We start from the raw sequence: 22,788 nt of genomic DNA, 5'->3' as shown, positions 1-22,788 counted from the left end.
AACACCAAAGACACAAGGAAAGTATTAGCCCAAGAGACAGAAAGGGCCACATAAACCAGAGACTTCATCAGCCTGAGTCCAGAAGAACTAGATGGTGCCCGGCTACCACCAATGACTGCCCTGACAGGAAACACAACAGAGAGTCCCTGATGGAGCAGGAGAAAGGTGGGGTGCAAAACTCAAATTCTTGTAAGAAGACCAGATTTACTGGTCTGAATGAAACTGGAGGAACCCCAGAAAGCATGGCCCCTGTATTCTGTATCAGCCCTGAACTAAAACAATATCCGAGGCCAACTCTTCCGACAGGGATTGGACTGGACTGTGGGACATAAAGTGATATTCGTGAGGAGTGTGCCTCTTAGCTCAAGTAGATATAAGAGACTAAACGGGCAGCTTCTGTCTGGAGGTGAGATGGGAAGGCAGAGAAGGTTAGGAGCTGGTTGAATGGACATGGGGAATTGGATGGAAAAGAGGAGTGTGCTGTCACAGTATGGGGAGAGCAATTAGGGTCACATAACAATGTATGTATAATTTTTTGTATGGGAAAAGATTAAAAAAAGAAAACTTCATGGATCATAACAGAACATTGTCCAGTATAGTGCTGGAACATGAGTCCACTGTGTTGGAAGGCACTACACGATAGCCACAACAATGGACTCAAACATACCAACAATCATGAAGACGATACATGACTGGGCAATGTTTCATTCTGTTATATATAAAGTCATGAATAACCAGAGCCAGCTTGACTTCATTGCAACTAACAACAACATTAGTACAGAAATAGCTGGCCTTGGGGACCCCAGGAATTCATGAATCACACTTCAAGAACTTCTCTCCCAAGGGAAAGGAATGACAGGAGTAGACATAAAAAAAGGGATTACTGGGGAGAGAAGTGTTTGAACAGGGGAAATTACTGGGATAACAGTGCTCCTGCTACTGAGGATCTAACCCATTTCTGGGCCAAGAGGTAAAGTGGACCAAGTCCCTCTGGAAGCCATAGATTTATTTAGTAGATAGATCTCTTAATCTACTGTCAAACCTCAGCCCAAATGGATCCAGTGTGGGTTAGGAAGTTTGGGCTGGCTCTCCTAGGACCGCTCAAAATTAGATAGCTCCGTTAAGTTCAGCATTCATGGTCTGTTATGTGCCTAGACTGGAGAAGTTACACAGGAGGAAACAGTGGCCTCTGTCCTCTAGGAGTTTAAGGATGAGGAAACACATGATAATAAAAGAATGTAGAAATAATAGAATGTAGAAAGTCGTAAGTATTATTAAATGAGGTTCAAAGTGCTATGGGAGCACGGAAGAAGTAATGAATTACAGCTAGAGAAATCAGGAAAGTTTTTTTGGGAGTAGTAGCACTTGAGCTAGGCTTTGAAAGATGAGTACAATTTTGAGAGGAGAGGGGGAAATCAGAAGTTCTTAATAACATTGGGTGAACTGAGCGCATTCTGGGTAAAGGAAATGCAGCTCATAAATGAGTTGTGCTAACTCAGTACTTCTCCAGCACATGATTTTAACTTGTCTTTGTTCAAGGGGTTAGCCTCCAGTTTATCCTTTCTGGGCCAGTATACGTTTAACTTTCATATATCCATAAAAGAGTTCAAAATGTAGGGAAGAAATTTCGTCCTGGGTCTTTTCTAATAAAACTTGTCTTTCTGTCTGCACTGTGGAAAAAGAAGCCCTCTTTCATATCTCTCAATTCAATTCCTTAAACATTTAGTAAGTGCCTAGTATGTGTGGTGCATATGTTGTATATTACAAAGGTTACCTAAATGAAGACACAGCTCCTGCCTTCATGGAGCTTAGAGTCTGTTGGAGGAGTCAAATGTGTATGCATGTAATGGCAAAGTGTATGATAGATTCTATACAAGAGAAATAAAGCATGATGGCAGATCAGAAGAGAGAGAAGTTAACTTCAATGGAGAAATCCGGAAGACTTCATGAAGGCAATGTCTTGAAGCTTGAATAGAATTTCCATAGGCAGTGATGAGTGAAGCAGGATCTTCACTCATCATGAAAGAGGTCTGCTTGAACAAAGATATTAAAGGGTATGGTGTATTTGGGGAAGGTATGTAATTTGGTCAAAAGACTTCTTTAAAGTGTTAAAATGCAAAATGCAAACATGTCACCTTCAGGGCTAAGATGCCCCTGACCCACACCGTGATATTTTCAAGTGCCTCATATGCATGCAAAAGCTGGACAATGAATAAGGAAGACAGAAGAAGAATTGATGCATTTGAATTATGGTGTTGACGAAGAACAAACAAATCTGTCATGGAAGGAGTACAACCAGAATGCTCCTTAGAAGCAAGGATTACAAGACTTTGTTTCACATACTTTGGACATGTTATCAGGAGGGACCAGTCCCTGGAGAAGGACATCACGCTTGGTAGAGTAGAGGGTCAGCGAAAAAGAGGAAGACCCTCAATGAGATGGATTGACACAGTGGCTGCAACAATGGGCTCAAACATAGTAATGATTGTGAGGATGGTGCAAGACCATGCAGTGTTTTGTTCTGTTGTACGTGGGGTCACTATGAGTCAGAATCGTTGAGTCAGTACATTACAACAATAAATGTAATTTGTTTGGTGTGACTTGGAGGCAGGGAGGAGAGTCTCATGAGATATAAACTTAGAAAAATAGATTGAGAACTGTCTTGGAATGCCATGCTAAGGAGTTTAGGTGATAGCCTGAAGGCAGTTTGGAAAGTACTCAAGTATTTTGGGAAGATAACTAATCAGCCATATGAAGAATGGATGGGAAAAGAAAGGTCAGTCTGGAGGTTGTTGGAATTATCCAGAGAAGAATCATGCTGGCATTAACTAGGAAGCAGGAGCTGGTATGAAAAGGGGGTGGATATGAGAGATGTGACCAACATGGAATCAAGACTTGGTGACAGCCCATTGCATGTGGAAGATGGCTTTGGGAAACTGGTAGAGTGGGAGTACCACCCAAAAGAGGAACATGGAGAAAAGACTAGGAGTTATATTTAGGTGTTGGAAGTGTCTGTGGACTGTCCAGGGCATTGGAGAGGCTGCACTGGCAATTGAGAGAGGGGTCAGGGCTGGAGATACAGATTTGGGAATTGTCCACAAATGGCTACTGAAACATAGAAGCATTGCACTGCCCTGGGGACACTAGGGTTTCTCAACCTGGGTGCTATTGACATTTTGATCTGGCAAATTCTTTACCATGAGGGGGCGTCCTGTGCATGTAGGAGGTTTAGCAACCTGGTCTCTACCCACTAGATGCAGTAGCATCCCTACCCTAGTTGTGACAACTGAAAATGTCTCCAGACATTGCCAAGTGTCCCCTGGAGGGCAAAATTGCCCCGTTGAGAACCTCTGCTCTAGGGCAAGAATGGGGAGTCAGGAGAAGATGGCCAAGGGCAGAACCTTTGGGTTCTAAGGGCACAGTCAGAGAGGAAGGAGGAACATTGAGAGAGGTGAGTGGTGACTGTCACATTTGGGGTGGTAGCAGTGTAACAGGCTACAGAGACAGGTTTGGAGTCTGGAAGAGGCCTTGGTAATGGTGACAGCTTTGTGATCCTTCAGGGAGCAACTTGAGTTGAGCCTCCTGAATGTGCCTTCTCCCTGTTCTCCACACTTTTTCCTGTGAGGTACAGGAGTCAAACTGCCCACTGGGACCATAAATAAGAAGACTGGGATATATGCCCAGGGCCATGTACCCCAAAGTTTGCCTGGTTACCCTTGAAGACCATGATATTTCCCTTTCCCTATTTTCTCCATTAGTCTCATTTTTCATTTACAAAGCACTTCAGCAGAAACATACATATATTAATTTAATCCTAATAATAATCCTGCGAGATAGCTTTCATTCTTATTCCCATTTCGCCGATGAGGAAACTGAAGCTCACAGAGGTGAAGTGGTTCCCAAGACTACACAGTCAGGGAGTAGTAGAGGTGATACGTAAGTCTTCCAATCACATGGACTGAGAACACTCAGGACTGAGAATCACACCAGGATTGCTTCTTTGGCTGTAACTTCCACCACCTAGCAGCTTTTCCTTGACAAAGTTACTGAAATGCCATTTCTTTTAGGATAACCTTCCTTGGCCATAAAGGAGTCAATGACTTTTGTTTCTCTTCTTGTAGCCTGCCCATAGTACTATTTCTGCTCATACCACCAAAGTACTGAGGTACTGTTCGGCGCCTTGCTGAATGTCTCACCTTTTGTGGGTGTTCTCAAGGTAGTCCTCTGACAAAGTGTAACCTCATAATGTTTGCACAGGTGAGGCCAGTCTGCAAGGATTCTGCATGGTGAAGATAAGGGTGAACAGGTCGGCAGCCCCAACTGTGGGCATTTTGGATGTTCCCTTCTGCTGGTTGCTGGGGTGAGGCCAGGGTCAGCTCCCTCAGGGACACTCACATGTGTCCAAGGCTCGCAGTCACATGCCAGACCCCAGTAACTCCTCGGATATTGTAACCCTCACCCCTACCCTAGGAATCCTTCTCTATTTCCTGCAGTTCTTCTCAAGCATCCCACTCTGGCCTTCTGTTTCTTGGCACCTCTCGTGTTTCTCCACCCGCCACCTCACTTAGCAGCTGGAATTCTTTTTTTTCATTATTTTATTTTATCATTATACTTTAAGTGAAAGTTTACAACTCAAGTTAGTCTCTCATACAAAAATTTATACATACTTTGTTATGTGACCCTAATTGCTCTCCCTATACTGTGACAGGACACTCCTCCTTTCTACCCTTGATTTTCTTTGCCCATTCAACCAGCTCCTGACCCTCTCTGCCTTCTCATCTCACCTCTGTACAGGAGCTGCCCATTTAGTCTCTCATGTATCTACTTGAGCTAAGAAGCACACTCTTCACGAGTATCATTTTATGTCCCATAGTCCAGTCTAATCTTTGTCTGAATAGTTGGCTTCGGCAGTGGTTTTAGCTCTGGGTTGACAGAGAGTCCAGTGGCCATGCTTTCTGGGATTCCTCCAGTCTCAGTCAGACCATTAAGTCTGGTCTTCTTACTAGAATTTGAGTTCTACACCTCACTTTTCTCATGCTCCATCAGGGACTCTCTGTTGTATTCCCTGTCACGGTGGTCATTGGTGGTAGCTGGGCACCATCTAGTTGTTTTGGTCTCAAAGCAGCTGGAATTCTTTTTTTTTTTATTTTTTATTGTACTTCAGGTGAAGGCTTACAGAACAAATAGTTTCTCATAAAACAGTAGTACATATGTTGTTTTATGACATTGGTTAACAACCCTACAACATATCAACCCTCTAACTTCTCAATTCTTTTTTTTTTTTTTTTGGTGAAAATACACATAGCCAAAGATACACCATTTCAAAAATTTCTACATGCACAGTTCAGTGACATTGACTACTCTCTTCCAATTGTGCTGTTATTCTCACTTAAGATGAAGGCTTACAGAACAGAATAGTTTCTCATTTAACAGTTACTACAAATGTTGCCCTATGACACTGGTTAACAATCTCACAACACATCAACAATATCCTTACTCAACCTTGGGTTCCCTATCACCAGCTTCCTTGTCCCCTTCTGCCTTCTGGCCCTTGTCACTGGACTCCCGTACCTCGTTAGTCTCATTTGGTTTTACGGGGCTGTCCACTCCCAGGCTGAACAGTGAACCTCGGAGGTAACTTCACCACTGAGCTAAAAGGATATCTGGGGGCCATACTCTGGGGGTTTCTCCAGTCTCCTTTAGGCCAGTAAATCTGGTCTTTTTTTTGTGAGTTAGAATTATGTTCTACATCCTTCTCCAGCTCTGTCCAGAACCCTCTGTTGTGATCCTGGTCAGAGCAATCAGTGGTGGTAGCCGGGCACCATCTAGCTGTACTGGACTCAGTCCGGTGGAGGCCTTGGTAGCTGTGGACAATCAGTCCTTCAGACTAATCTTTTCCTTGTATCCTGTTCTCTTCATTCTCCCTTGGCCGCTCACAGGCTTTTAAGACCCCAGACACTACTCACCAAAGTAGAATGTAGAGCATTGTCTTTATAAGCTGTGTTATGCCAATTGAGCTAGATGTTCCCCGAGACCATGGTCCCCACAGCCCTCCGCCCAGCAGCTGGAATTCTTAATAATAGTAATCATAATAGCCAACATTCACTGAGGCTGTTTATGTGCCAGGCATGGAAATGTTACATAAGTTGTCTAAGATCACATAAATATTAAGGTATAGATTAGCATGTCCAATAGAAATACAATTTGAGCCACATTTGTAATTTAAAATTTTCTACTTAGCCGAATTAAAAAGGTAAAAAGAAAAAAAAAGATGAAATTAATTTTATTAATATCTTTTAACTCAGTATATCCAAAACATTCAACACGTCATCAATACATAAAATTATTAAGGATATATTATTTTACATTCTATTTTCCTACTGCGTCTTTGAAATCTGGTGTGTATTTTACACTTACAGTACATCTCAATTCAGACTAGCCACATTTCAAGTCCTCAACAGCCACATCTGGCTAGTGGCTACTGTATTGGACAGCAGAAGTATAGCCCCAGAATCTAACCCATCTCCATCTGGCCATGCTGGCAGCCTTTCTAAGGATGGTCAGGGGTAGGGCAGCCACATTCTTTGTGAAATCAGCTGGTATACACCCTGTTTACAGGGCTGATTGTCCTGTCTGCCAAAATTCAGGTCTGAACCTTGAACCAAAACTATCCCCTGAGGTCACCTTTTAATGAAATAACAGATCGGCACACAAAATAAAGGATATTATCTGTGAGTACACTTCTCCATTAAAAAACTATACATATGAGACCAAAAGGTCAACAATTACTCTAAAGCAAAGATGAGAAGATAAGGGGGCAGGGAAACTAGAATACTGGAAACGGAACAACCCAAAAGTAGTTAAAGAGAATGTTGACATATTGTGAAAAATGTAACTAAGGTCACTGAACAATTTGTATAGAAATTGTCGAGTGGGAACCTAATTTGCTGTGTAAACTTTCACCAAAAACACAATAAAATATTATTTTAAAAAATTCAGGTCTGCATAAGCTAATAATCTAATTGAGGTTAAAATCTTATTATAAATTGGAAGAAAAATGTCTCAAAGTGCTACAAAAAAAATCCCCTTGCCATCGAGTCAGTTCCAACTCACGGCAACCCTATGTGTGCAGAGCAGAACTGTACTCCATAGGGTTTTCAAGGCTGTGACTTTTTGGAAGTAGCTCACCAGGACTTTCTTCCAAGGTGCCTCTGGGTGGGTTTAAACCACCAACCTTTCAATTAGCACCACCCAGGAACTCAAAGTGCTACCAAACCCATTGAGGTGGAGTTGGTAGTGACTCACAGAGTAAAACTGCTCTGTAGGGTTTCTAAGGAGTGGCTGGTGGATTCGAACTTCTAACCTTTTGGTTAGCAGCCACAGCTCTTAATCACTGTGCCACCAGGGCTCTCCAAAGTGATACAGGAGTCCAAAATTTATTAAAGCCCTTAAAAAAAAAAGTATTTGTTGGAGGAGCTCACATTTCCACCTTGGAACTGTCATCTCTTCTGGGGTGGGTTAGGGAATGTTTGTTCCCGTCTGCGTGTCTCTGTTACTCTTCTTGTGTCTTCATAAAAGCTATCTGGGAGGGGTGGGTTTTCCCTGGCCTGAAGCCAGATCGATGGAAGAATCCTTCACCCTGCGGGCCCTCTCTGGCCCATAGGGCAGTCCTCTGACCAGGCTCACCAGCCCCCATGGTGGCACCTGAAGGGAAATGCAGGACTGCTGAACTTTGGAAGGAAGGAGGGTGGGTGAGCCATCATTCCCTGGTACCTGCAGGCACCTTACAGGCCCTGTGCTAGGTGCTTTGCATGCACCATCTCTTTACCCCTCAACATCACTCTCTGGGGTCAGTTCTTAGTTGTCATTGAGCCGATCTCAACTCATAGTGACCCCATGTGACAGAGGAGAACTGCCCCATAGGGTTTTCTAGGCTGTAATCTTTACCAGGAGCCCCGGTAGCACAGTGGTTAAGAGCTTGACTGCTAACCAAGAGGTTGGCAGTTCAAATCCACCAGCTGCTCCTTGGAGATCCAGTGGGGCAGTTCTACTCTGTGACTATGAGTTGGAATCGACTTGATGGCAAGGGATATATATAATCTTTACCAAGGAACCCTGGTGGCAAAATGGTTAAGAGATCTGCTGTGATTTAGGAAATAATATTGGAGTTATTATCCCCTGTCCTTGAGCACAGAGAATGTGACCCATGTGGAGCTGGGCTTACAACTGCTCACAAGGACTCACAAGGACACATCAGCTGGGCCCTGAGATATAAAGACAATAGCTAGATAATCTTGGAAAATATCTTTTAGGGAGCCTTTCACATAAAGCCAGTCAAACAGAACACAAAGAACTTTTCACTCTTATCTTTTTCTATTAGCTTTTAGTGAATGGAGGTTTGTTGAACCAATGAAGATACTCCTGACTGTCATTATTGAAACCTGTACCAATGATTGTTAAGAAAGACAATTCAAAATGTAGGATCACAGTTGCTAGCCTATCTGTGAAAAGGCGAAGCTTTCAATGGTTACGCTCATTTTGTAATGTTAATATATACTGATGGCTCTGTAACATTCTTTGGACAAAGCTGTGGCAGCACGCTTGTCGGTTTTCCCACTCTTGCCTATTCTATAATATTCTTAGGACTTGGACAGACATGGCTTAGCAGCATGCTTGTCCGTTTTCCCACTTTTGTCTGTTCTGTGCTATTTCCTTGGACTCAGACAGACATGGTTCTGGCAGCATGGTTGTCTGTTTCCTACTTTTGCTCCTTTGAATATATGCCGAATAAAACTTTCATTTTGCTTTACTAAACTTTGTGATGTTTCTCCCCTACACCACCTGCTAACCAGAAGGTTGGCAGTTTGAATCTACCAGCTGCTTCTTGGAAACCCTTTTGGTTAGCAGCCGAGCTCTTAACCACTACACTGAGAAGAGGTTCAGGGTCATGCAGCTAGTAAATTGACACAGCTGGGATTTAAACCTTTCTGACGTCAAAGCCCTGGATCACAGCATTCCAGACTTTGGGGAAGTTAGTGCTTTCGGCCCACCCACGGACCTGGGAAAAAGGGTTTTCCAGCAAGGAATTTCTGTATCTGAGTTCTCTTCCTAAGTAAAGCAGGCCTGGCAGGTGCTTGGTTGATTTCTGTCTCTAGGAACTGGAGTCAGGTATTCAGAGCATAAAAAGCAGACGGCTGCCCTTTCTAGGTCAGGAGGCCCAACCTCAGGAAACTTAAGAGGGCTGCTCTACCGTTCTTTTCTCCTTCCTGACGAGTTAGAAGACCTTTGCTGCCGGGAGCCCTTTTGCTTTAAGTCCAAACGCTGGCTTGAGAGGAACCTGCGAGGGCGTTGGAGGGCGCCCGCCTACCTGCGAGGACCTGCGTTAGGTGTGGCTGGAGCGGCTTGGGATGCGAGGTGGGCGGGGGCGGGCTGAAAGTTAGAGTAAGCAGGAAGTGAACCGAGGGCTGTCCCGGGAGGAAACACACTAGGCGAGTTCAGCTGCCGACAGGCCGTACCACTCGGGAGACATGGTGAGCGAACGGGGGCGAGGAAGGGGCTGACTTAACCAGGACCAGAGGAGCTCGGGCCGGGGGTTGTCTGTGCTGGAAGTTGGTAGCAAAGTCCGAGGGCTGGGCCAGCGCTGCCTGTGGCCTGTCTTCTTTGACAGCTTGGCTGCAAATGGCTCGGAGCCGCCCCGGCGCCTGTTCCACTCCTTCCCCCCTCCCTCCCTCCCCGGACCTCCGTGCTGGCCGGAGCAGTGCGGGTGGGGGTCCTAATTCCGGGGCTAGAGCTGACGGCAGCCCTCGTCTCCTCTTCCATCCGGGCCGGGGGTCGTGGCCCTCCCTACGGGGTAGCGCCTCTGCTATTTCCAGCTTAAATTCCAGCCAGCGGCAGGCTCTCTCCCCCTCGCCTTTCACTTTATCCCTATACGGAAACCCCAAGGATTTGTCTGCCTGTCCACCAAGTCTAAAGAATTGGCCCCCCTCCATAAACAGGAGAGCTAAGGCTTTGTAAAAGAATCAGAGTTGGTTCTCTGTGGTCTGGTTTTGGTCCATACCTCTGGCCTGTTTCAGGAGCCTCCTGGGCTAGCAGGGAGGAGTTTAATAATGCTTTTTCCCTCCCTGTTCGAAAACCTTATCGTGAAACGCGGGAGGAGGCATCAGCCAGGGAGGGCTTGTCCTCCATTTCCCCCAACACCAGGCCTGGTGTTTTAGTTTAATATCTGCATGAGCAGGCAGGAGCTTGGGGCCTGGGAATAGTGCTAAGTGGTGGGGAAAGCAGAAGTTTGTGGCTCAACGGCTTGTGGTGGTCCCTCGTGAGGGACTTGGAGCCAGGTGGCTGAGTGCTGTGGGTCCCAGCAATGGAACAACGGCTAGGCTGCGGTGGTGGAGAGAGGGCTGGGCTGAGCAGCCACTTTTAATGAGGGCCCTGTGGGACCAGTGAAAGCCATGATGGCTCTGAGAACTTGTAAACAATGGGGGGCTCTCCCCTGGAGGGGAAGGGACACCACAGGATGCCAGCTCTGCTGTCTTCTACACCTCTCTCTCAGGAGCCAGGAGCAGCGAGACGGATTTACTGGTGTGTTGCTTTTCCTTGTCAGGAGCCCTGAGAACCCGAACATGAATTTGCTCTGGTCTGTCTAGGTCTCACCTTCTGGGGCTTAAAAATAGTTATTTTTGATTACACAAGTAATACACAAAAACATTCTCTTTGCAAAAATTCAGGCATTACAGGAAGCTAAAGGCCACCTTCCCCTCTTCTGGCCTCTGAGAGAGGCTTTCAGTTCTTCCACCACGGGGCCTCATTAACCTTGTGTTGCTGTCCAGGAGGATGCCAGTGGAGGCAGAGGAGATGACCGGGTGCGGGACCTGCAGAGCGAGGTGGAGGGAGTCAAGAATATTATGACCCAGAATGTGGAGAGGATCCTGGCCCGAGGAGAAAACCTGGACCATCTCCGCAACAAGACAGAGGACCTGGAAGCCACAGTGAGATGGGGAGCCTGCTGAGGCTGGAGGGAAAGAGGGAGGGTTGTGTGTTGGGGGCAAGGCAAGTATTTATTTGTGGGGCAAAAAAACAGGAGAGACAGAGGTTCGCCATTTGCCATTTCTATTCTCCTTTCACGTGTTTTGGGAGTTGGTTTGAGCTGAGTCCCTAGTCTGATTCTCCTCTTCTACACTGAGTCGTACTGGGGCCCAGGGAATGGGATCAACAGCCAGGGCTTGGGGGGCTGACCCATGAGGCATTCCTGAGACAGATGGATGGCTCCGTCAGCCCATGCGTTCTTAGGCTTCCCTCTTATAAAACCGGTTTTCCCTTTGAAGGCTGCCCTTGACAATCATTTAGACCTGGTCTCTCCGGGGCAAAACTACTGGGTCTGGGGAAATCTTCCCAGGGCCTTCGGCCTTCTCCAGGAGTTAGTAGGCAGGGGTTGGAAACTGCTGGAGTCTTGCTGAGTCAGCTTTACAGAGGAGCTGGAAGAGGAGTGAAGTTCTTTGAACCTGGGGTCCTCTGCCAGCTGAAGGCTAGAATAAATATCTCCCACACATCTTGCTAGGCCTCCTTCTTCTCTTTCTCCATCCAGGGGTGGAGCCCAGATGCTCAGAGAGGGAGTATCTCCAAGTTCAGCAAAGGCTCAGGTTCCATGTTCAGCTGGGAGAGACTGGCTCTGGGTTTCTGAGTCCTGTGGTTAATCCTGAGTATAGCTCCTTTGAGTCCCTGGGACTTCATTTTTCTTTCGGCCACCTAATCTGGGGAGGATGGCCCAGGGAAACTTAGTTTCTGCAATTGAAGTTGGGGGAGTAGGCAGGGTTTTCCTCACTCCCAACACCAATACAAGCCCCACTTCCCGTACTGCCCTAGGCCCCTCCTCCGACTTCAGAAGCCCCCACGGGTAAAGGAGTCATGGAGCCAGGGCCGTGTGCCCACCGAGAGCCTGCGCTGCTCCCTCAGGGGCTGCCTTCCCAAGGGTGGATTGTGCTGCCAGCATTGTACCCCGGGATGGAGCATGTGTATACAAGGCCCCTCGGTGTGTATGTCATGCCAAGGGTAGAAGAGAAGGGGGCAGGCTGGGAGCCAGGGTCCCCACCACGTTTAGGTGGAGAACTCCCTGGAGTCTAAGAATTCTAAATTTGAACCTGGCCTGCAAGGTTATTATGAGGGTATACTTGTCAAGGTAGGAGGCTAGAACATTTCTTTCACAGTTTGTTATCTCAGCTTCTAGCTTAAATATTTAGATGTATGGCATGTGGGCCTCCACCCCGCGTGGAAGGAGGCCCTGGGTCACTCACTCTCTCTCATCTCAACAGTCTGAGCACTTCAAGACAACATCACAGAAAGTGGCTCGGAAGTTCTGGTGGAAGAATGTGAAGATGATTGTCCTCATCTGCGCGATTGTCTTCATCATCATCCTCTTCATCGTGCTCTTTGCCACTGGTGTCATTCCTGTTTAGAGAGCCCCTCCCGCACTGCCTCCTCTCCTGGGCCAACCCTCTGTAGCTGATGCCAAGAGGGGCCCTGTCTCCCGCCCACCTCCACAGAGAGTGCTGCTGGGTCCAGTCCTCCGGCTCCTTGCCTGAGGACCCTCTACACATTGCCTGCCCCAGGGAGCACCTTGGTCCCTTGGAAGGAGAGAGCTGGACTGTGGTTGCGTTTCACGGGTCCTCAGAGTGGGCTGGAGAGACCCAGAGGGCCCAGTATGTGGCTAGGAAACTGTTGGTGGCCTGTGGGTAATAAAGACCTTTCAGTATCCCTGTGTGTGTGTGTGTCTGTGTCTGTGTCTGTGTATGTCTCTGTCACTTTCTCCTTTCCATTTTGCCTTTGGCCCCTTTATCTCTTTTCTTTCTGAGGACACTCTCTGGCTGAGGTCCTCTCACTTGAGACCCAGGTTGTTGGAGAGGTAGAGAGCTTATGTTTGAAGGAGAGAGATAGACCCACCCTGTATTTCTCTATTCCTTCTTGGTCCTAACCCATTCATTGTCCCAGGTCTCAAGAATAAGAGTTTTCTGGGGGTCTTGGCATATGGCGAAACCTTCACAGCATTTGGCATATAAGACTCCTAAGTATCCCCCTTGGATTCTGCCATGTCCCTTTATTCCTCTTCTGCTGAAGTGTTAGCCACACATAAAGCCTCCCTGAGAGAGCATTTAGGAATCCAGCGTAGGCCTCGCACCTCTCCTATCAGTGAGCCTGTTGCAGTCTAGAACTGGGGGTCAGAGGAGATGGACAGCTTTTCCTTTTCTTGGGGTTCTGTAAGCTCTATATGTCTGCTGCCTGCCCTGCCCTTCTGGGACTTAGCAGAGCCTCTGGGTCTCAGCTGTCCTAAGGGGGCGAGTGTCTCTCCCCCACGTCCCATGGCTGGGCACAGTCAGTGTCACAGGACAGGGCCTATGGCCCTCCTTCCGGTCCACGCACAATGGGCCTCTGTCTTCAGGCCTCCCTCCTCCCCACCGGGTTCCACTGTCATTGCCACTCTTTCCAGGCCCAGTCTGCTTTGATTGGGGCAGGGGGGTCTTGCCATCTGTGCCCCTATTCCCCTTCTTCCCCCATGGGTTTTCCGGAATTGAAAACAACCTATTTTGCAGAGGGACTGGGGAAGGGGCAGGATTTGGGACTCGTATTGGTAAATCAGGTTCTGGAATCATGTTCTATAATCCAGGGAGAGAGGAAAAAAGCACAGAAGAGACCCTGGGGCAGTCTTTGCCATGACCATGTACGTCTCTCTCTCCTCAGTCCACTCCTGGATTTGAGGTCCAAAGAACTGAGGTGAACCCTAGACGTTGAGACCCAGGGAGTCCTGCGGATGGGGAGGGTGAAACCCTCTTGGTGTAGGGCTTGTGTTCACAAGATCAGCCCCAAAGGGGAACCCCTCAATCCCCTTAAGAGGGGCCCTCATTCAAGATATTGGAGGTAGTGTGGGGGCAGGTGGCTGCTGATTTCTCTGCAGCAGAGTGGAGGATGGGTGCGCTCAGTTCAGGAAGACTCTAGGGTGGCAGTAGACACACCAGCCTCACCTCATCCTCCAATGGAGGAGTAAAATCCTACCACAGCAGGGCCGCACTTGCCCTCTGGTGAGGAAGGGAACACAGGTAAGCTAGAGCTAACACCTTCCTTGTAGGGGTCTGTTGCCCTCAGGTCATTCAGACTCATGGAGACCCCATGTGTAACAGTGTAGAACTGCTCCACTGGGTTTTCTAGGCTGTACTCTTTACAGAAGCAGATCCTCAGGCCTTTTTTCCGCAGTGCTGTAGGTGGGATCCAACCGCCAACCTGTAGGTTAGTAGAGGAGTGCAAACCATTTGTGCCACCCAGGGACCTCACCTTCCCCATCGGGGTCCGTTTTGCGATGCACTCGCCAAAGCCCCACCCCCCCGCCTCGGCTTGTTCATGGCTGTCTCCAGCACCTAGCACAGTGCCTGGCGGTAGCGCTCATACAGGTGCCTGCTGAATGAATGAATGACGCCTCCCCAGCTCACCCCATCTACCCAATCTCGTAAGCGGGGAGGGCTCCCCGAGCCGGTTCCCGGTTCCCGAGCCTGTTTCATGGACTGGGACACTGAGGTGTGGCCAGCGTGCAGACCTGGCATCAGGCTACTCAGGCGCAGCCCCCAACCCGAGAGACTGGGGCAGAAACCGGAACTGGGTGCCCCGGCCCAGGAGGAGGCGCCCCACGCACCCCGGTCGTCATCGCCAGCCGCTTTCGATTTGATTTCTTGTCAGTTGCCACTGACTGCAAGGAAGGCGCGCCCCCCGCCCCCACAGGGCCAGCCCGCCCCGCCCCGCCCCTCTGCTTCCTCTCCAGTCGCTGGCATCACGGCCGCTCGGCGGGCAGAGGAGCCAGGAGAGGGCGAGGCGGCGGCGGCGGAGATGGTGAGGGGCCGGGCGCGGGCAGAAGGCAAGCAGGGGGGCAGTGGGAGGTAGAAGTCCGAAGTCCGTGGCGAGAGCATCCTCTGGGAACTGCAGGGCTCCGACTGGGCAAGGTGACCACAGCCGGGGGCGCGGGACGGGGCAGACCCTCCACTTTCACGCGAAGCCGGGGAGGGAGACTGGCGTGCGCCCCGACGAGGCTGCAGCGCGTGGGGAACGGGACTCAGGCTTCCCACTTCCCTGCAGCGAAGCGTTTACGAGCACCGGCTTTGGAATCGGGCTTAGGATTGGGATCCCAGTGGTGGCCACTTACCAGCTCTGTGACCCCGGGAAGTCACTTAACCTCCCCGAGCCTCCTTTTCCGCATTTGTGAAGTGGGGTCAGCAATAGGTGCCTTGCAGATTCTTGCGAGGTTAAGTGGGTTATAATGGCAGAGCCGCACCGAGCACGCAGAACCCTCTCTTAAGGGCATAGGTAATGAGATGACCTCTTCAGCCCTCCCAGAGCTGTGAGGAGCCAGGCCTGGCCCAGGAATTGGAAACCTGAGAGATGAGGAGGTGGAGGCTGTGCCTGCCCAGTCCCTGGCAGGGTGTTGGAGGGCAAACTCCTTCCCCAGGGGAAAGAGAAAGGAAGACATTTGCCGGAAAGCTCCACTGAAGTTATCAGAGCGGGACACAGGCCTGACTCCTTTCTAACCCCTACCTAGTGACACATGCCACAGTGAGTCAGTCCTGCTCCTACTGCAGACTGTGTCCCCACTTGCCATCTCTGAGGCAAAGGTTTCAGGAACAGCTGGTGCCAGCTGCCTGCCCACCCCACGGCTCAGGGCTCGTGGGGAGCCGAGCTGGGCAGGAAGCTGGCTTGGTGCGTTAAGATTGTGCCTTGGAGAAACTGGCAGAGGTGCGATGGATGTGGCCCGGCCAGGGGTCGTGAAGCCTGGATGGCCTCATCTCCAGGGAACTGGAGGCAGGAAGAGGAAGTGGGGCAGGAAGGTAGTGCTGAGCGCGGAGCCCACGCCAGGAAACTGGGGAGGGTCTGATAGTGGACAGAGCCCAGGCCCACTTCCCAGTGTGCAGCACAAGAAACTGGGCAGGGCCGGGCATGGGCTTCTCGCTGGCCCTTAGCACTTGGGGACGAGAAAGAGGAATCTCCTGAAGTGAAGGCTGAGGCCAGAGTAATTTTTTTTGGGGGGGGGTGGGAGGGGGCAGGTATTGGAAAACCCTGAGACCTCAAGCCCTGCAGGCCCCTGGCAGGTCTCAGAAATGCCTCTGTCACCCACCCTGCCTCTCCACCTCTCTGCTCCCCTTGGCCTGCCTGCCATCTCCTCACACCCTTACTGATAACACTTCTCTGCCCCTCTGGCCTGCCTCCACCCTGCGTTTTCTCACTTCTATCCGTGCCAGTCTACCACCAATAGAAACATTTTCCGGAAGCACTTCTCCAGTGTCTTCTTGGCTTCACAACCAGCTCTAGCACTTGTTCTAGCACCCCCTCCAAGCTAGACTCCTCTTCTTGACTTCGCTTTCTATGGCCCCACCCTGCCCACACCCTGGCCTTCTGCCTGGTCCAGCACTGTCCTTTGTGCCCCTGTCTCTCTATACCGGCAATCCCCCTGCTTCATCACAGCTTCCCAGAGGTCTCCTCACCCTGTCAGCCCCAATTCTCAGGAACCAGCCTCCCTGTGGGCTGCTGCAGCGCTTGCTGTTTGTGTCTTCCATGTAACTCTTTGCTCCTGTCTAATTACATCGCCCTGTCTCTTTTCCTCAACCAGATCAAAAAACAAAAACAAACCAGCTGTTAAACTGAGCGGATTCCAACTCATAGGGTCCCCTTGTACGTCAGAGTCGAACGGTGCTCGATAGCGTTTTCAACAGCTGACTTTTTGGAAGTAGATTGCCAGGCCTTTCTTCCAAGATGCCTCTGGGTGGACTCAAACCGCCAGCCTTTTGGTTAGCAGCTGAGAGCTTTAACCATTGCACCACCCAGAGACTTCTTAAAAACAGACACCATTCATTCAGAAAATATTTATCATTGTTTACTCTGAGCCAAAAGAGCCCTAGTGGCACAACAGTTAAGCACTCGGCTGCTAACTGAAACGTTAGCTGTTCGAACCCACCCAGTGGCTCCACAGAAGAAAGAACTGGCAATCTGCTCCAGTAACGACTACAGCCTAGAAAACCCTATGGGGCAGTTCTCCTCTGTCACATGGGGTCGCTATGGGTTGAAATTGACTGATGGGGCACCTAACAAGGACAACACTCTGTGCCAGGCCGTATGCTGAGTTTCAGTGTGGCATAAGACAGACACGGTTCTTGCTCTCTGGGAACTTACAACCTTCCACATTTCATAGTTCTTTAGGTCAGCAGTCGAGCACAAACCGTGTGCCACCTAAACAAAAAAAACCAAATCCGCTGCCATCAAATCAATTCCAACTATAGCGACCATAGAGGACAGAGGAGAACTGCTCTACAGGGTTTCTAAGGAACAGCTGGTGAACTCAAACTGTCGACCTTTTGGTTAGCAGCTGAGCTCTTAACCACTGTGCCACCGGGGCTCTGTGCACGACCTAGGGACCTTATTTTCCACTGTGTTAGCAAAGGCCTGTGCACATTGTGGAAACCCTGGTGACATACTGGTCAAGAGCTACATCCGCTAACCAAAAGGTTGGCTGTTTGAATCTGCCAGCTGCTCCTTGGAAACCCAATGGAGCACTTCTACTCTGTCCCATAGGGTCGCTATGAGTCGGAACCAACTCGACGGCAACGGGTTTGTTTCTCTGGTGCACATAGTGTCCTTTCTTCTGTGGCTCAATGGGGCCCAAGAGGGCCCAAGCCTTGGATCTGAGGCCTCTGTGTTCCCTGGGGTGAATGTGTTCTTAGGCCTGGGCCCAACCTTGGCTCCAGGCAGGTATGGCTTCACCCAGTAGGGGGAGTAGGCTGAAGGGCTGCAGCTGTAGGCACAGCCAGCTCTCCCGGAGAATGTGACCCCTTGTTGGAGAATAAGATAACAGCTATTCCTTTAAGAGTACACAAAAATAATATCCAGCATCCCACCAATCTTTAACAGTGATTCTCTTTTTCTAACCTTTGTCCATTGCTAAGTTTTTGTTTGGACTGTTGGAGTGTGGGGAAGTTCAAAGGCACAAATAATGGAACCTTGTTGAGTAATGCAGCCGTCATAAAAGTGATGATGGTTTACTTAGGAAAAGGTAGAGAAGAACGCGGCTTCGCTGCTCTCTTGATCGTTCCTCCTTGTTCCCCAGTTATGCCCCCTACCCCAGCCTGTGAGCGCACTCTCCTGAAGTGGTTTGCCTGCCCCATCTCTGAGCAGAAATCTCATGGATAAATATTGACATATTTGGGTTACAGATGCCTGGCCCTCCAAACTCCTGCTGGGCTACATTAACACACTGGGATAACATTTCTTGAGAACAAGAGCTGCTTTGGGATAAACTATGATGCAGTTGACCCATTCACTGAGATCTTGCAAAGGTCAGCATTGTGCTGGCCTCCAAGGACCTTGGGATGGTGGAGGATGAAGGTAGGGGCCTGGTCCCTGCTCTCCCTCTGGGAGCTTCTAATCTATTTGAGGAGAGAGGACTCATATACTGGGAATGCTTGGAGGCTGTGTGCAAGGCAGCTGCAAAGATCCCCAAAGAGGATTTCTGCCCAGGTGGGAGGTAGTCTCTGTGACTGCCAGATCCCTTCCAACACTTAAGTTCTCTTGTTTTAAGTGGAATTCAGTCAAGTGACAAAATGTCTGCTTCAGACAATGAGGGATGTGGGCCGGCAGGAAAGGGATCTTGGCTGATGTTCTGTGGGGAGGATATGGGAACAGGGATGGGCTGTGGGGGACTGGTAGGCCTAGGCTGGGAGGAGGGAGTTGCTGTGGTTTGTTTATCTGCTGGTGTTCATCTCACTGAAATGTCCCTGGACCTGCTCCTGGACCTCCAGCTCTCACCAGTGCCTCTTTCCCTGGGTGTCTCTCAGTTATGCAGCCAAAAAGCCCAGTTCCTTTCTTGCTCTTGACCCATCCTCTCTCCCTCTCTCCTATCCTCCAAGCCTCTCAAGCTTGGACCCTGCACTTCTCTTCCCTGTCCTCTGAAATGAGCTGGCTTGTTTTGTCAAGTGAGGCTGCTGCCCAGGCTGGGAAATCCAAGGGCTGGTCTCTTCTCTGTGAGTTGGACCCCAGTGAAAACTGGAATGCTGGAGGCCAGAGGCCAAGAAGACAGAAGTTCCCAGGCAGAGGGAATGAACCACAGGCACTAATGTGGGGAGCAGGGTCAGGCAGGAGGCAGAACTGGCCTGATGAGTCAGAGGCCCAAGGAGAGAGAGCTGAGCAGCTCACTTTGGGGGTGGGGGCTGGTAAGCAGAGACTATGACGATGCTGGTCCAAAATCACCTTTTCTACCCTGTGGGATGGATCGCCTACGTGTCTGGCTTCCAGCCAAGAAGCTTGGTTTCCTGCTCTTTGCTGCCTCCTTAGGCCAGTGGGAAGCCACAGAGCAGGTGTGCATTGGGCAGGGATCATCCTGGAGGAGGTGGTGTCTGCTTTGTGGGAGGGTAGAGTCCTAGGAAGGTCCCACCCTGAGATGCTGGGAGTCAGGACTAAGCTGCGACCTGCTCCTTCCTGCCTTCATGGGCAAGGGGAGGGACCACTAAGACCACAGCAAACCACACTCCTGCAGCAGGCCCTTCACCTCACATACCTCATACACGTGCATGACCGTGCTATTCCCCTCCTCATACACTGCATGCACGTACAGTGGGAGCGAGGAGTCCCTAGGTCTTGGGGCCAGATGAGGGCCGTATGGGGGCCTCATGCAGCCCTGACCTTGGGCTTGGTGCCCAGGCAGGGAAAGAGTTGGAGCGATGCCAACAGCAAGCGGTCGAGGTGACGGAAATCATGCTCAACAACTTCGACAAGGTCCTGGAGCGCGATGGGAAGCTGGCAGATCTGGAGCAGCGTTCAGACCAACTCCTGGACATGGTGTGAGGCCTGGGGAGGCAGAAAGGGGAGCTCTTAGACTTTGTACAGGGCCACCAGACCCTTGGTGGGGGGGGTGTCTCTGGGTTTCCTGCATCTAATGGGTTGATCTCAGGAAGTAAAAAGTCTTTAGCTTAAAGCTGTGTGCCTTCCTAAAGGTCGAGGACTGGCACTGTTACCTGGAGGTGAGCCCATAGGGCTGCAGGTCAAGGGCTACACCAGTGTCTGAGGGCAGGAGTCAGGCTGGGAGGGCCTGGGCAGGCTGTGTGGAGGAAGGGAGAAGACAGGATGGGGACGCTGCAGGAGACTAGGCCTTGCCGGCGTAGGGGGTAGGCTTAGGAGGAGCTGGCTCTGAGTTTCTGGGGGAACCGCTAACTCCCACCCTGTGTCTGGGGTCTCCACAGAGCTCCGCCTTCAGCAAGACGACCAAGACCCTGGCCCAGAAGAAGCGCTGCGAGAATGTCCGTTGCCGAATTTACCTGGGGTTGGCGGTGGGCGGCAGCTTGCTCATCATCCTGATTGTGCTGCTGGCCATCCTTCTCCCCCAGAATAGTGAAGGCAGTAGTGCCCCCGAGGCCCAGGGTGCAGGCACAGCCTCAGGGCCTGGGGATTGAGCCGGCTGGGCCTTTGGGAGAAGCTGAACAGCCACACGGCCGGTTCCGGTCCCCAGAGAACCCTGATGTTCATTCCCATCTGAGCCATCCTGGTGAGCTTCAAAGGACAGTCCCGATGTGTGCACCTCTGCATCTCCCATCACGCCACAGACTGGCCCTTGAGAGCAGCCTGCTGCACTGGCCGTGCCAGGCCAGCCCCACCTGGAGCTCAGTAAAAGCTGCTGTTTGATTAAAAGCCTGTACGTTTGTGTGTGTCTCTGAAGGTCCCCAGGTTGGTTCATCTCCACCCTGCCCCACGCCTGGGGCTGCTTAGAAATTCCACCACCCCTAGGTCTCCACCCTGGGAGGTGGCTTTTTCCTCTCCCTTTTCTCCTTTGTCCAACACTACGCAGGCAAACCTTTCTGGGGTACAGGTACAAGGACACAATGGCCCCGAACCAGACCCTTGAACCAATCCCCCTCCTCTGTTTCCCTGAGAATGGAATCTGTTTTTTTCTGGCATCTTGGGGATGCTCAGAAGATCAGTAGGACTCCAGATGGGATGACAAAGAGGAAAATACTTCACAGATTTTAACAGCATGAGGCCCTCCCTTACCATCAGTCACTTTTTGCCCTCTGAATACCCTTCCCCCTCCCCAGTTTCTCCACCCATCTTCTTCCTCAAGATTCTACCAAATTACCCATGAGGCTAGTGGCAGTGAAAACAAGGAAGGCTTCTGAGGTCCTGTAATGAAGGGTCACAAAGAGTGGCCTGGAGTTTGCCTTGTAGGAAAGAAGTCAAGATTTTCAAAGCTCCAGGGCTCACACAGGGCCACAAAGGATCACTGGGCACGATGAGCCATGGAAGAAGGCTAGAGGCCCCACTAGGATGGTGGAAATAGGCAATCTCTGCCTGGGCCCCTTAACTTCAGCTCAAACTCAGTGTTGGGTGGGAAGGGGAGTTAAGGGTCAAGTGTGTTACACAAGCAGTTTTTTGCTAGCTAGAATGAGGCTTCTAACTGAGAAACAGTAACAACCTCCAAGGGTTGTATGGAGCTTTACTCCTTGCCGATCTTTGTTACTTTCACTGGGCCCATTACTGTTTCCTTTTATGGGAATGGAGGTCCCAGGGTGATGAAAACAGTTTGTACTCGACTGTTAACCTAAGGGTTAGTGGTTTAAACTGGGGCTTTGAACAGTTTCATTCTGGTTTGAAACCCTGCTGAGAATTTGCAAAGTTATACATAAGAATCACCTGGGGATCTTGTTAAAAGATAGATTCTGATTCAGTATATTTGGATGGAAATTCAAATGTCCATACATAAATAAATGAAGCCCTGGTTTAAACCTACCCAGTGGTGCCGTGGAAGAAAAGATTGACGATCTACTTCTGTAAAGATTATAGCCCAGAAAACCTTATGGAGCAGTTCTACTCCTTAACATAAGGGGCAGAATAATGGCAATGGGTGTTTTTTGTTGGTTTTTTAAAACAAGTTTTGGTTTTTATGGGAAAGATGGAGAAAAGCACTTGGCTCTGTAGCTTCTCAGCATTTCCCTTACCGGCTGTGGGGAATTTGGGCAAGACTTAAACGTTTTGCATATGTAAAAAGGAGATAATGATACTTAGCTCCTAGGACTATTATGAGGATTATTGATACTATGTGTAAAATATCCTTCAATGTAACAGTTCTAAACGCTATCATTCCAAGTCATTTAATGCAGCGGTTCTCAACCCTGCCTCATGTTAGAATCACCTGCAGAACTTGTAAAAATATCAGCACACAGGCTCCACCCTAAATCAGTTAAATCATAATCTTTGAGGGTATGTATCAGACAAGGGTTTTTCCCTAAAGCTCCCTTCTTTCCGCCAGGGATTCATGTGTAGCTGGGATGCAAACCACTTATTTAGTTCAAGCCACTAGGTGTTATTTTTATTTATTTATTGTGTGAAATCTATATAACAAAGCATTTCAGCCATTTTTAGATGTACAATTCAGTGTCATTAGTTACATTAATCATGCTGTGCAACAATCACCACTATCCGTCCAAGTTTGTCATCACCTTTAACAAAAACTCTGTACCTTTTTTTTATTTTTTAATTGTACTTCAGGTGCAGGCTTACAGAACAAATAGTTTCTCATGAAACAGTAGTACACATATGGTTTTATGACATTGGTTAACAACCCCACAACATCTCAACCCTCTAACTTCTCAACCTTTTTTTTTGGTTTTGTTTTATTTTAATTTATTTTTTTATTGTACTTCAGGTGAAGGCTTACAGAACAAATAGTTTCTCATGAAACAGTAGTACACATGTTGTTTTATGACATTGGTTAACAACCCTACA

The 22,788-nt window shown here is 49.3% G+C and overlaps 2 protein-coding genes across 3 annotated transcripts; both read left to right on the top strand.

The window, feature by feature from the left end:
* The first annotated feature begins 9,384 nt into the window (after positions 1-9,384).
* On the top strand, positions 9,385-12,747 carry VAMP8 (vesicle associated membrane protein 8). Its single transcript, XM_023742320.1, has 3 exons — positions 9,385-9,530; positions 10,827-10,985; positions 12,306-12,747. Exons 1-3 carry the CDS (start codon positions 9,528-9,530, stop codon positions 12,447-12,449), a joined length of 306 nt encoding a protein of 101 aa, XP_023598088.1. The 5' UTR covers positions 9,385-9,527; the 3' UTR covers positions 12,450-12,747.
* A 2,051-nt stretch (positions 12,748-14,798) lies between these two features.
* On the top strand, positions 14,799-21,296 carry VAMP5 (vesicle associated membrane protein 5). Of its 2 annotated transcripts, none has more exons than XM_023742342.1 (3): positions 14,799-14,865; positions 19,714-19,851; positions 20,253-21,296. In XM_023742342.1, exons 1-3 carry the CDS (start codon positions 14,863-14,865, stop codon positions 20,460-20,462), a joined length of 351 nt encoding a protein of 116 aa, XP_023598110.1. In that variant the 5' UTR covers positions 14,799-14,862; the 3' UTR covers positions 20,463-21,296. The 2 variants fall into 2 exon arrangements, with proteins under 2 accessions (XP_023598110.1, XP_023598109.1); XM_023742341.1 differs by lacking the exon at positions 14,799-14,865 and adding an exon at positions 17,603-19,370.
* Positions 21,297-22,788: the final 1,492 nt, after the last annotated feature.

Source organism: Trichechus manatus, unplaced genomic scaffold, assembly GCF_000243295.1.
Source record: "Trichechus manatus latirostris isolate Lorelei unplaced genomic scaffold, TriManLat1.0 scaffold00208, whole genome shotgun sequence".
NCBI classification, from domain to species: Eukaryota; Metazoa; Chordata; class Mammalia; order Sirenia; family Trichechidae; genus Trichechus; species Trichechus manatus.
This window is presented reverse-complemented; position numbering and strand designations above follow the sequence as displayed.